This window comes from Struthio camelus, chromosome 8 (genome assembly GCF_040807025.1).
Source record: "Struthio camelus isolate bStrCam1 chromosome 8, bStrCam1.hap1, whole genome shotgun sequence".
NCBI lineage: Eukaryota > Metazoa > Chordata > Aves > Struthioniformes > Struthionidae > Struthio > Struthio camelus.
The window spans coordinates 6758095-6769919 of record NC_090949.1 but is presented as its reverse complement, the minus strand read 5'-3'; the positions used below and the strand labels follow the sequence as shown (position 1 = coordinate 6769919).

The 11825-nt window shown below is 46.3% G+C and overlaps 1 protein-coding gene across 1 annotated transcript in view; it reads left to right on the top strand.

The window, feature by feature from the left end:
- The first annotated feature begins 488 nt into the window (after positions 1-488).
- ACBD6 (acyl-CoA binding domain containing 6) overlaps positions 489-11825 on the top strand; it is a 93341-nt gene continuing 82004 nt past the window's right edge. Inside the window, exons 1-3 of the mRNA XM_068951812.1 lie at positions 489-712; positions 8611-8675; positions 9316-9412. Of these exons, the coding sequence (XP_068807913.1) occupies positions 518-712; positions 8611-8675; positions 9316-9412 (357 nt within the window). The 5' untranslated portion in view covers positions 489-517. The remainder of the gene's footprint in view (positions 713-8610; positions 8676-9315; positions 9413-11825) is intronic.

Genomic DNA, 11825 nt, shown 5'->3' with positions numbered 1-11825 from the left:
TGCCGCCCGGCAGGACCCTCCGCCTAACCCTCGCTGGGCTGCAGGGAGGGGAGCTGCCTCTTCGTCGGGCAGAGAGGGCTCTCCGGAGCCCGTGGGCACCATCACGCTGTTACTGCTCGTGAGAACATGAGCATCGTCGCCATCTCGCAGCGCAGCCCGCGGGAAGGCGCTGTTTGCCCCCTGCTGCTTCGCACCCGGCCATGGCCCGTTTGGGAAGTCGGGCGTGGATGCGGTGTTTGAAAAGTAACCCGCTGTTTGTGCAGGATGGTGGTAGCCGCTCTGCGAGCGCTTCCCCTTCCTCACCGGCCGGGTGGTGCGAAGCGGCGCCAAGTTACCCGGGGAAGTTCAGGGCAGGTCTCCCCGCCCGGCCGGCCTGCGGGGCGGCCGGAACGGTCGGGCGCGGCGCGCGTTTCCCGCCCGGCGCGGCGGCTGCGCGTACCGAGGCGCGGCGCGGCCGTTGCGCGCCGGGGGGACGGCGCGGCGGGCGGACCGGAGCGGAGCGGGCGGCGCGACCGCCATGGCGTCGCCCCCGCTGGCCGCGGCGGCAGCGGCGAGCGGCGGCGAGGCGAGCTCGGGGCCGGAGGCCGAGGAGCCGGCGCCGCCGGGCCGCGACCTGGCCGCCCTCTTCGAGCAGGCGGCCGAGCGGCTGCCGGCGCTGGTGCCGGCCGCCAGCAAGGAGCAGCTCCTCTACCTGTACGCCAGGTACAAGCAGGTGAGGGCCCGGCCCCGGGCGCCGCCGCCGCCGCGACGGGGGGGCCCGGCCCGGCCCGGCCCGGCCCGCCGGCGCCTCGGGCCTCCCCTCTCCCCCCACTCGGGCTTCCTGCCCCCCCCGTGTCCCTTCCCCCCAGCCAGGCCCCACGTACCTTGTCCCCCCGCTGTGTCTCTGCTCCCCCAGCCAGGCCCCACGTACCTTGTCCCCCCCCCGTGTCCCTTCCCCCCAGCCAGGCCCCACGTACCTTGTCCCCCCGCTGTGTCTCTTCCCCCCCCCAGCCAGGCCCCACGTACCTTGGCCCCCCGCTGTGTCTCTTCCCCCCCTAGCCAGGCCCCACGTACCTTCTGCCCCCCCATCTCTCCCCCCAGCCAGGCCCCACGTACCTCCCCCCCGCCCAGCCAGGCCCCACATACCTTCTGCCCCCTCCATGTCCCTCCCCCCCAGCCAGGTTCCATGTACCTCCTCCCCCCTTCCCGGGTCCCTTCCCCCCAGCCAGGCCCCATGTACCTCCTCCACCACCTCCTCCCCCCCCCGGTCCCTTCCCCCAGCCAGGCCTCATGTATCTTCTTTCCTGCCCCCTCTCTTTCTCTTCCCACCCCACAGGTGGGTCCCAGGGTCTTCCCCCCTCCACCCCTGGCCGAGGTTTCAGGCCCTGTTGGGGTCCCGGATGAGGACCTCGGGTGTGTACAGGGCACCCCGGGTTAAACCGTTAGACCCTTTAGTGCAGAAGGAGTTTGAGGGCAGTTTGGAAATGGATAGAGCAAGTCCTGACTCTGGTTGGTCAGAGAAAGTTACTTGCTTCAGGGCTCTCCTGGAGGCACCTTGCCTCGGTCCTTTGATGGCCGCAATCTCTGCCTTGCAAAAAACATGCTTTCTGTATCCTACGTGATAAGTGGGAAAAAGTTGCCTAAGGAGCAAGGCGACCCAGCTTGTGAAAATAAGGATGTAGAAAGCTCTTTATTAAAGCACAAAAGTTGAGTTGCCTTAACACTGCGTATGATAAAGCTAGAGAAAATATAATGGGATAAAGAGCCTCTTAATTAATCACGGTGTTTCCAATTCTTTTCTGCTTCACTGTGGGTAACTGTAGTACAAAGCTGCTCGCCTCTGAGCTGAAAACTTCAGTTTGACCCCTGTGGGGGCTGCTCAGTTGCTCGAAGTTGGGAAATTGTCTGTAGGATTTGGCCTTAGTCACTGAGGAGTCAGTGCTGTGACAGCTCACCGGTGGGTCGCTGGCCTGTCGAAAAGTTTGCTGAGTCTTTGTGGAGTAACTTGTGGAGTAATCTTACAAATATCGCTGTCTCACTTCCATTTGTCAGCTCCATTGTGTAGGTTAGGTGACAAGGAAACTGAGCTCTCTTTGTATTTTTACAAGTAGTTCCTACGAGCAGGTTAGAAAAGCCGACTGAACGGTTTGTAGGGCAACGCTAGCGCTGGCGCTGGTCTTCCCGTTCAGAGATGCGAGCTCTGCAGTGGGCTCTGTATTACTGGGCCGGGCGTGAGCATTAAACTTTTGAAGTTTTGGTGTGGCCTCATGTGTCGGTCCAGATCTATTCGTGGAGTCAGAGCCTTGGTGTGGACTGGGAAATTAAACTCCTCAGCTGTATGTATAATTTTGAATGTGAATCCTTTTCCCATTCGGTTCCCGTGAGTTGGCAAGTTCTGGGATGCGTCCTATTGGAATGTATGGTGTGATTTGGTTCCCTTGTTAAGGATAAACTTTAAACACTTGTTATCATAGAGATATTTCCCTGCTGCCTGTATGTCTGATCATAGACTAGATCGGCAAGCATTTTGTAACTGACCGCTTTCTGTTCACCGAAGGACTCTGAAATATCTTCTGTGGATAATCAGCTAAGCTTAATTTTTTCCTGTTCTTTGTCGGATGGGTGCTTTGACACGATACAATGGTTTACTGATAGGTAAATAGTTCAAAGCATTAAAACCAACTTGAGCATGCTTGCTGGTGTTACCCTGTTATAACTCGCCCCCCACCTTTTATAATCGTGTCAGTTTTTCCTGCTCCTGTGGGAGAATCTATGCAAACAAAACAGAAAAAGCACCAGCTAAGGTACAAAGGACTGTAACAATTAGTTAGCCTGGAGAAACAAAGTCATGAGTATTGTTACAACTGGGAGATTAAAGAATAAAAGTACAAATATGACTGTGTGTGTGACAAGAGACGCTGCCTTGACTTGAAACTTGCATGTGATCCTTTTGCATCAGCTCGGATTAGCAGAGTCAAAGTTAAGTGTGTGCATCTTCCCCATAATTTTTCTCCCATATGGGATGCACTACAGATACTGTCTCACTACAGCCACTTCAAAACATTTTTATTTTTTTAAAGCAGTATTTAGTTATTCTCCAAGCTGGTGGCTCTCAGACTGGTTTGTGGGCCATTAATTCTGTCAAGTGCTGGCTGGTCATGTGATGCTCTGTCTTCAGATTTTTCTGCTGCTTAAGCAGGTCTACAGGATTCTTTCTGCTTTTAAGAAAAAGGTGGGGGAAAGTACCTGGGGAACTTTAGTAAGAACTGTAAGAACCATGCCTGGGATGAGATGAAGAGAAAGGGGTTTTTCTGTACTATAAACTTTGTTGTTGCATGTAATTATTGAACAAGCATTTCTGTAGCCTGAGGAGATGTGCTGCAAATAACCTCTATTTTTCATTTTCTTGCAAATGTTTTGTCCTGCCGTGGATGGAAAAGGGAAGGCATTACTTGCATATCAGTTTGATAGCTAGCAGACTACAGGGCGTTTCCTGGTGCTGGCTCTGTAAGAGCAACAAGGTGTTTAATGTTTGGCTTAAAAATTACTAAAATCAGAAGCTATTTCACAGCAATGATGGGTTTGATAGAAGCCCTAAAAAGACCAGTCGTTACTGTGCATCAGCACAGATTTGTGGCAGGTTTCCAGTTGACTGCTGCTGGTGGGATCAGCCTATTTCTCTCTTCTCCTTCTCTGTCCCTGTCATACCTGGCTGAGCTGCACGCGGAAGCAAGAGCTTTCCTGCACCTTGGTTTTGGGGTGGGTTAGGAGCTACGCTGTCGCTTGTCCAGCACAGCCCAGAAAGGTGCAGTCCTTGTTTTACAGTGCCTGGGAGGGCAGCGCTTGCAGTGAAGGTGGGAGAAGTTTGCTAGTACAGCTACTGCAGGATTAGGTTCTGCTAACTTCACTTTGTGCAGCATTCTGTGCTTTAAATCAAAGCAATGGTACTTAATGCGACTTTTCTCTATTTAATTATAGCAGCCATATCAGTATGCATAATGGGCTGCTAATATATTACTCCAGTGGACAGTAGTATTGCTAGCGTACAAAAGGTGCTGACTCAGATCTGTCCACTGTCCTTGATTTGGCATCCTTATCTTTCCACAGTCTAGTGTTTTATGTCACTAAAGGCTTTGATTTAAGATACAGCACCGTCATAAAAGAGATGACAGTAACAGCTGAGCTCTCTGTTAAAATACTGTGCATTATTTATTTCAAACTATTTGGGTATATAACCATTTTCCTGGAATTTTATTACCTTTTATTGGAGGCCATTTCAGGATTTTATTACTTTTCTCTCTGATTTTGTTTATGTGTCAGAGACTTGAAAATAAGGGAATTGCTTGGTTGTCATCTCCAGTGAGCTTTTTAGAAGATGTTGCTGAGTTTACGACTCTCTGCTCCAGAACAGGAGGAAGAATGGACTAGTGGTAGGGCTCGGGACCGGGACTGATTTTCTCGTTCTCCCCCTCCTGCACGTGTGGCTTTGGGCAAATCACTTGTCCTCTCTGCACCTTGCGTCTTCAGCAGTAAGGTGAAGGTAGTAGCACTTCCCTGTCACGCTGGAGATGTGAAGGACTGGGGCTCAGAAACTGTTGAAGTGGAGACCAATACAGTATTTGCCACTCAAATAGGGGGGTGAATCCGGAGCCTCGGTGGCAGTGATCGGGCTGAGAAAACTGCTGTGCTGGCAGGAGGAGGTGCCAGTATTTAAGTAAATGACGGGAGGTTCAGGCAAGCTGGAAATCCAGTGCCGTTAGCAAAACGGGGCTTACGCTGTCTCTAGCGGGTGTGGGTTTAAGTAGATAATCCCATTTTCATGTGACATCTTTCAAATGTTCTAGAACATTATGCCACAAATCTGTACTGAAAATAGGTATTTCAGCTTGCAATTTCCTGTTGCACTGTGATGGAGCTGACCCTGTATTACCAGCATTATTCTTTCTTCAAGTTAAGAGGGGAAATATTCCCCCTTGGCCTTCAGGGTTAGGACACTTTGCGTCATATAATGATGTTTACTTATTCTTCCTTATGCCCCACCTGTAATTTATAATTGGTAAAATATAGGCCTTTCCCACAGGGTGATGCAAGTTAGTGAGGCATAGCTTTTGACAGGAGCAGAGGGGAATTCCCTCCTTGCTGAAGAAATTTGGCTGGCTTGGCCCATGTACATGTGTGTGGTTAGAACAGATCCCAGCTGTCCCTTAACGTGAGTGAATCTGTTCTTACTATTACTCATAGGGAGGCCTCAGATGTGATTCACCTCGAGAGATTTATGATCTGGTGAGACTATTTGCCTGGAAACCCCCCTGCTGTATGAATACATATTTAACTGATTGACTAAGAACACTTTCCCCACCACTACCGGGCAGGGGAGAAGATCAGTTGTGGCATAATGTGTAAGGGGCAACCTGGAGAATCTCAAGGTTTTTCACAGTATGGACCAGCAGCTGAAATGGTGTACGACGGCACTGACACATACAACTCTGAACCCTGGCCGTCTCTCCAAGCGCTCTGCTGAATGTTGTGACCTCCAGCCCCCAGGTGGATGCTTTATACCCGGGTTTCTAAGCTTCCCTTTTGGCCACAAATGGAGATGCTTGCAGACGCTTCCCATTCAGAGTTGCCTGGATCATCTCTTTGATTCATGACTGTATAATGTCTTCAGGCGACTTTGCATGGAAAAGCGATACTAGGGAAGTATTTAATGCGTTCTAGCTGTCTTTTTTTAATGCAGCTGATGAACTGTAAATGAGGAGAGCTAAGCATCGAATGACCAGTCAGCCCCCTGGAGACCATCAGTAATTATTTTGTGGAAGCAGAGTGAGGACCTCTGACTTGAAATAATACTGTGGGCTCTTGTCTTTCTGCTGGCTATGGAGAAAAACAGCTTTTGAGGCCCTCCATTGAAATAGCAGGAGTGCTGAATCCTTCACAAAATGTTTTCTTTCCCAGTATTTGTCTTAAACTTGCATTGACATATTTAGCTAAAAATCCCTTCCTTCCGCTGTCAGGCTCCAGTGTCCTCTGATGTTAGGTGCCTCTTAGTTTTTTCATGCCTTGCCGAGTCTTACAGCAAGAAGAGGGAAGTCAAGACCTTTGTTTTCTTTTTTCCAACAAAAAAATTGCAGCTATTTTTAACGTATCTTAAAATAGCAAACAGACCACAAGTGCGCTTTTCTTTCTCTTGGTGGATCAAATTTAACTACTGTTCCTTGATTCACGTTGCTATCGATGTTACTATCAGAGTTTCCCAACACTGGAAGAGTCTTTGCCAAATCTAAAGAGGGAAAACGGCTGTCTTGCTTTGATCATGTCGGTGAACAATTAATATTAAAAAAAGATGAGATTTTTTTTATCTGACTTGTTGGCTAATTTTTGCAGGCTATATATTGAACTAACGATTTCCAGACAGGCTTGTTCCATATGGATAACGAATTTGCATTTTTATTTCCATGTTTCTGTGTTTGTTTGTTTTTTTTAAAACAAGCAGTCCATTCTGTATCTGAGAGCTGGAGAAAACACTTACAGTAGAATGTGAATCATGAGTGATTTGTAGGACTTAACTCTTCATGCTCCTTTTCCCCATTTCTCCATGAAACAGTCTTCTTTTTTTTTTTTTTTTTTTTTTTAAACTAAGATGTTCTTATCTGAATGGATCGCTATCTAGGAGACAGTCAGCTGTACAGAAAATTAATTTCAGTTACAGTCACTCAAATGCTCTGTAACACTTTAAATAAAAACATAGCGTGACTAATAAATATCTCTCAACCTGAGCATGCTCTCTTTAAAGCTTGATTAATGATTCCATCCTCAGCATAAAATCCCCACCCTGTTAAGGTGAAGAATTGTTCGTTGATTTAAGCACTTCACCTGCCTGAACACTTGAGCGTATATCATAAAAATTTGATGAATGCCGTCTGGTTTTGCTTGGCTACAGCCAACAGCCTTTCCTTGCCTCTAAAACAAAGTGGGTGTGTTTGCTGCCTCGGGTGCGTTTAAACCTCCCGTCCTTGCTGGGTTTCCTCTGCGCGGGGCTGTGCCTGCATTGGGGAGACTTGCCGGGACAACCGCGGTCGAGGGGATTATTGCATCTGGACCACCAGCTCCAGGCTGGTCTCTGACGTGGGACTGCGCGTTAGCCGGCAACCTGCATTGGAGGGAGTTATTTGTGGGCGATTAGAAGAATGCCATTCTACAAACGGCTCCTGCGATGTTTCATTATCCCTGCGGGATATTTAAGCCCTTTCCTTAAGAAAGGGAGTGTAGAGAGAATCCGTGCGTTGTGTATATCCATTCCCTTTCACAGTCGTATTTTTGTTTCAGTTAGATTCGTTTTACCAATCAGACCCGCACGCAGCGGGCTTTATTTACTACGAAAATGGGGCACTGATAACCTCCAGACCTGGAGAGTCCTGACCCAGAGTCATTGCCCGTTCCAGACAGGGACAGAGGCATGTTCGTTATACGTTTTCTGCGCTAACTTTCAAGAAAATCTCACTGTGACCGAGATCTCAGTGTTATAGTTGGTGCTGTTCTTGAGGGCCCTCGTTAGCGCGGGACTCGCCGTAGCAATGTGGTTGTGCCCTTGGAGCCCCATGCAGTGGTAGACTCTCTGAATCCTCTGGTCCTCTTTTGTGGCTGAGCTGGTTATAGAGATGTAGCTGCTAGACTGAAATGAAAGAAATGGCTTTGTGTTTGTCAAACCAGTACAGCGTTCTGCAGAAACCTGTCCAATTCCCACTAGCACGAAATCCATGTGTAAAGATATAAGGACTCTTTCACACAGGTGGGTTTGGAGAGGGCTTCTCAGTTTTGACCTTTCTGAGCTAGAGTTGAGCCCCAACAGTTATGTGCAACAGTGTGTGCACTCCCTTCGTGTATCTCATCCTCTCTCCTTCAGTGGTGTTTATTTCCCATCTCGACTTAGGTGTATCCATTAATACTGGCTCGTTTCCTCACTTCCTTGCATTGTTTCCCTTATTTTTCCCTTTCCACGTTTTAATTTGTGGCCTGCTTCCAACAGACTGGTTCATCTCGGGTGTTTCTGCTCAGGCCTTGACTCGTCTCTCTCATTTAGCGCTTCCTACGCAGCCAGATGCCTTGGAGCAAGATCAGACACTGTTTGGCATTCCTTGACTCTGCATTTGTTCCCTTGCCTTTCACAGGCCCTTGAAAATAGTTAAGCAAAGTCTTGTTTGAGCGATGTGCGAAAGCAGGTGAATTTCACCCTTCGTGAATAGCCATCTCTGTAGAAACCCTAATCAACAGAATTTTTCTTGAACTTGATGGAGGATGAGGCATTTGACTGGGTAATAAACATAACATTGAGTGAGAAATCACTCGCTGGTTATCCCTGTTGGGTATGCATGCAAAAGAAATGAGCTGCATATCTAAATTGCTTCCCTTGCATCACACAAAGCAAGCACTAGGATGCAGAGGTGCTAATAACGGTGAGAGACAGCTAAAATGAGGGTAAAAAGGAGTTGAGTTTGGCCTGTCAGTTCCCTCAAAAAACTTTCATCTGGCATAAGAATAAAGTTATCCAGAAACCATTAGAGCCCAGTATTTCCTTATGCAAGTTCCCTTCCCTTTCGTTTGTTCTAACACAAAGCAATTTAATTTCTTTAGGTCAAATTTGGAACCTGTAACACTCCGAAGCCAAGCTTCTTCGATTTTGAGGGAAAGCAGAAATGGTAAGAGGAAATCCTTGTAATTCCTAGCAATTTATGGCTCAACATTTTTTTGCGTCATCTCCTACGTTAATAATTGCAAACCTGACTAAAGGATGTCAATTCTGAGAATCTGCCACTGAAACGGTTTTGAAAACTTTTATTTAATACAGAAACGTTGTCACAAAAACGTAGTTCTTCCAGCGTGGTTAGAGGTACCTTGGTGTCGTCTGGGTTCAGGCCTGGGATGTGAGAGAGAGGCAATCAGATCGGGGTTTTCAACCTGAGTCGCTTGCTGCTCTGCCCAGTGCAGGCACAAAATATCAGACTCTTACATTTACCTCGTTCATCCAGAATTGTCTGCGTACAATGAAAATGTTGTGAAAATAACTACAGCTTTACAGAACGACTTGGCTTTGTGAACGCAAAATACGTTCTGGCCTCGATTGGGATCCCCTGAAAGGTTCTTTTATGGCAGAGCATTGGGCTGACAGTAGCCATTCGTGGCTTGACTGAGATGTCAACCCTTTCAAACTGGATGAGAGATGGCAACATCCCTGAAAACGTGTTGATGAACCTGATCGCTGTGTGCCACTGGTAACCGCATAAAAACACATTGTATTGTCTTTGAGTGACTAACTGATAATTATGCTTTTTCTCCTAGGGAAGCCTGGAAAGCTCTGGGAGACTCCAGTCCTCGTCAAGCTATGCAGGAGTACATTGCCACAGTGAAAAAACTGGACCCCAGTTGGAATCCTCCGGTAGGAAACCTGAAATTACTGTTTAAAAAACAGCTAGTATTTGTGTCTCTGTAAAACTGACAAGGGTTCAGCTTCACACAGATTTTAATTGCTGCATAGGAAACTTCATTTTGAGTGGATTAAAGTCTAAATTCATTTTTAAAATTCCCCTTTTGTTATGGTTGAAGTATGAAGGACCATCTTTTTCATTTGTAATTATCTGCATTACAATGAGTGCATGCGCAGGGTTGATTTGGCTATAGTGATCTAATTTATTTTGCTTTTATCAGTTCATGCTGTATTTAGCATGTAAAGATACTTCTTATCCTTTTCTCATCTTTCTCTTTTCAACTTCTACTTAAATGTTGATCAATACAAAGTAATCTTCATAAAAGTAACATGAACTGAATGATCAATTCTGAAAATCTTTTCTTTTTGTTTTGATGCAGCAAATTACCAAATCTGATTATGGTTACGGACTCCAACATAACAATCACATTTGTAGGTCCTGCATGTGTGTGTTATAGGGAGAGCGTGCTGTCAGTTTAATTAATGTCTTTCATCTACCAGGTTTGTTACTCTAGTGAATGTTTAAGGTATCTCTCTGTTTATATACCAATTTTATACAATTTTTTAAGAGGATGGCTCTTTAGAAAAATATTTCCCTTAATTGGAGGTAGAGTGGAGATACTGTACTAATAGCAAAATGTTCAAGGCATGCTACTTCCTTTTTTACAATAGGAGGTTGATTGTTGTGTTGGTCCTGCACCTTGGAAGCAAAATCTTGTCTGAGCGCAAGCCTTTGAATCAAGAACTTGATTCTCAGTTGCCCTCTGATGCTGTCCTGGGGTCTTAGAGTGATTGTTTCTTCATTAGTTCGTAATGCATGGGGTTGCTGCTGTTTTTGCAGCAAAAAGGTTTTATCAGAGAAAACTGTTTTAATACCCTTAAGGAAAAATAGCTTTGTATGTTGTACAGTGCAGTTAGCAGAAGTTAAGCCCATGCAGTGTAAATTCTTGTCCAGTTAAAATGCTCATGTAATATGGAAACATTATCAGAAATATAATGATTTAAAAAGCATCCGGGCAAGATCCTGAATGAGCAAAGTAACTAGCAGCATAAGCTGAAATATCTTGAATATTCACAAAACAGTGATGAAAAGTACTTTCCTGAGCCTTTTATGGGTAGAGCTTCTGTTTATAACAAGATACTTTCCCATGCCTGGTGACAAGTGTAGCTTTGGGTGCTCTTTTCAGCTTCTTGCTTCAGAGAAGTATTTATTTTTACAGGTGTTATCCTCAGGTTACAAAGCTATTGTCTAGGAAAGTGGAATAAACTTTTTTTTAATAATGAAGCCATGTAGCAGGCAGAGGGTGGTTTGCGGTGCGGCTCCTCCCGCCTCTCGCTATGGTGAAGAATGAACGTGCATGTTTGTGTCTTCCCGTCGCTGCCTTTTTGCAGGAGCCCGTCCCCGGGACTGGACAGAAAGCAGGCTGTGCTGGAAAAACCTACCGCACCAGCTTTTTTGCTGTGCATCTTACGCTTGTCTGTGTATTGTTCCTTCCTCCCTTTTTACGGTTTTGATGCAAGCAGCATGGGTTTAGAGGAAGAGAGAATAACGGTAGAGCTTGAACAGAAGTGTCTGTGAGGTGGCAGGGCTGAGGTTGTCTGAATGGTTTCGCCTAAGTGGTTGCCTGTCTCTCAGGTCTGTTATTTCCTAGTACTGAAATCCCTCAAATTACTGTTTTAAAGAAATGTCATTTTCTTTTTTCAAATACTTTTTGTTGCAATATTTCAATAGGTGTTTCTCACACTTGCGTAGTTATGCGTGACTTGACTTTGGAAGGCAGTGGAGTTTTTTTCCTTTTCTTTCCCTGTGCAGTCTCAGGGCATGGACTTAAAATGCAAAGGAAAATTTATGGGGCATTATCTGGTTTCCTGTCCATTCACTAGCACACATTTCTTGTCCCGACTATTTTTCTTTCCTATGCTTTGCGTATGGCTGAACTAGAGATCTGTTAAAGAGGTCTGAGCTTTACGTCAAAGGAGTCTCATCAGCTCCAGAAAGGCCTAACGGAGAAAGTTTCATTAGTAGAGAATGTAATGTAGAGGTTAGCATTAAAGTACGGGTGACGTTGCTTTCTTTAAAAGAAGTCACCCATCCTTCCTACAAATTTTCCTTTTGATTCCACTTTTACACAATGCAAATCCTATCGGTTTTCCCATTCTCTGGTCTGTCTCGTGCTGCACTATGCTCCTTCGTTCTACCAAATCCTCCTTCCTGGAGCCACGAGAGGGAGCTCTCTTCTTTAAAATGATGGAGCTACCTTGGTCGGGAGATGGTGATAGAATAATAGCTATTTTAATCTTCAAATTTCAATTTGAATTTATAGATAAGACATGTGGGAACATTACAAGGTGCTTGGTCACTATC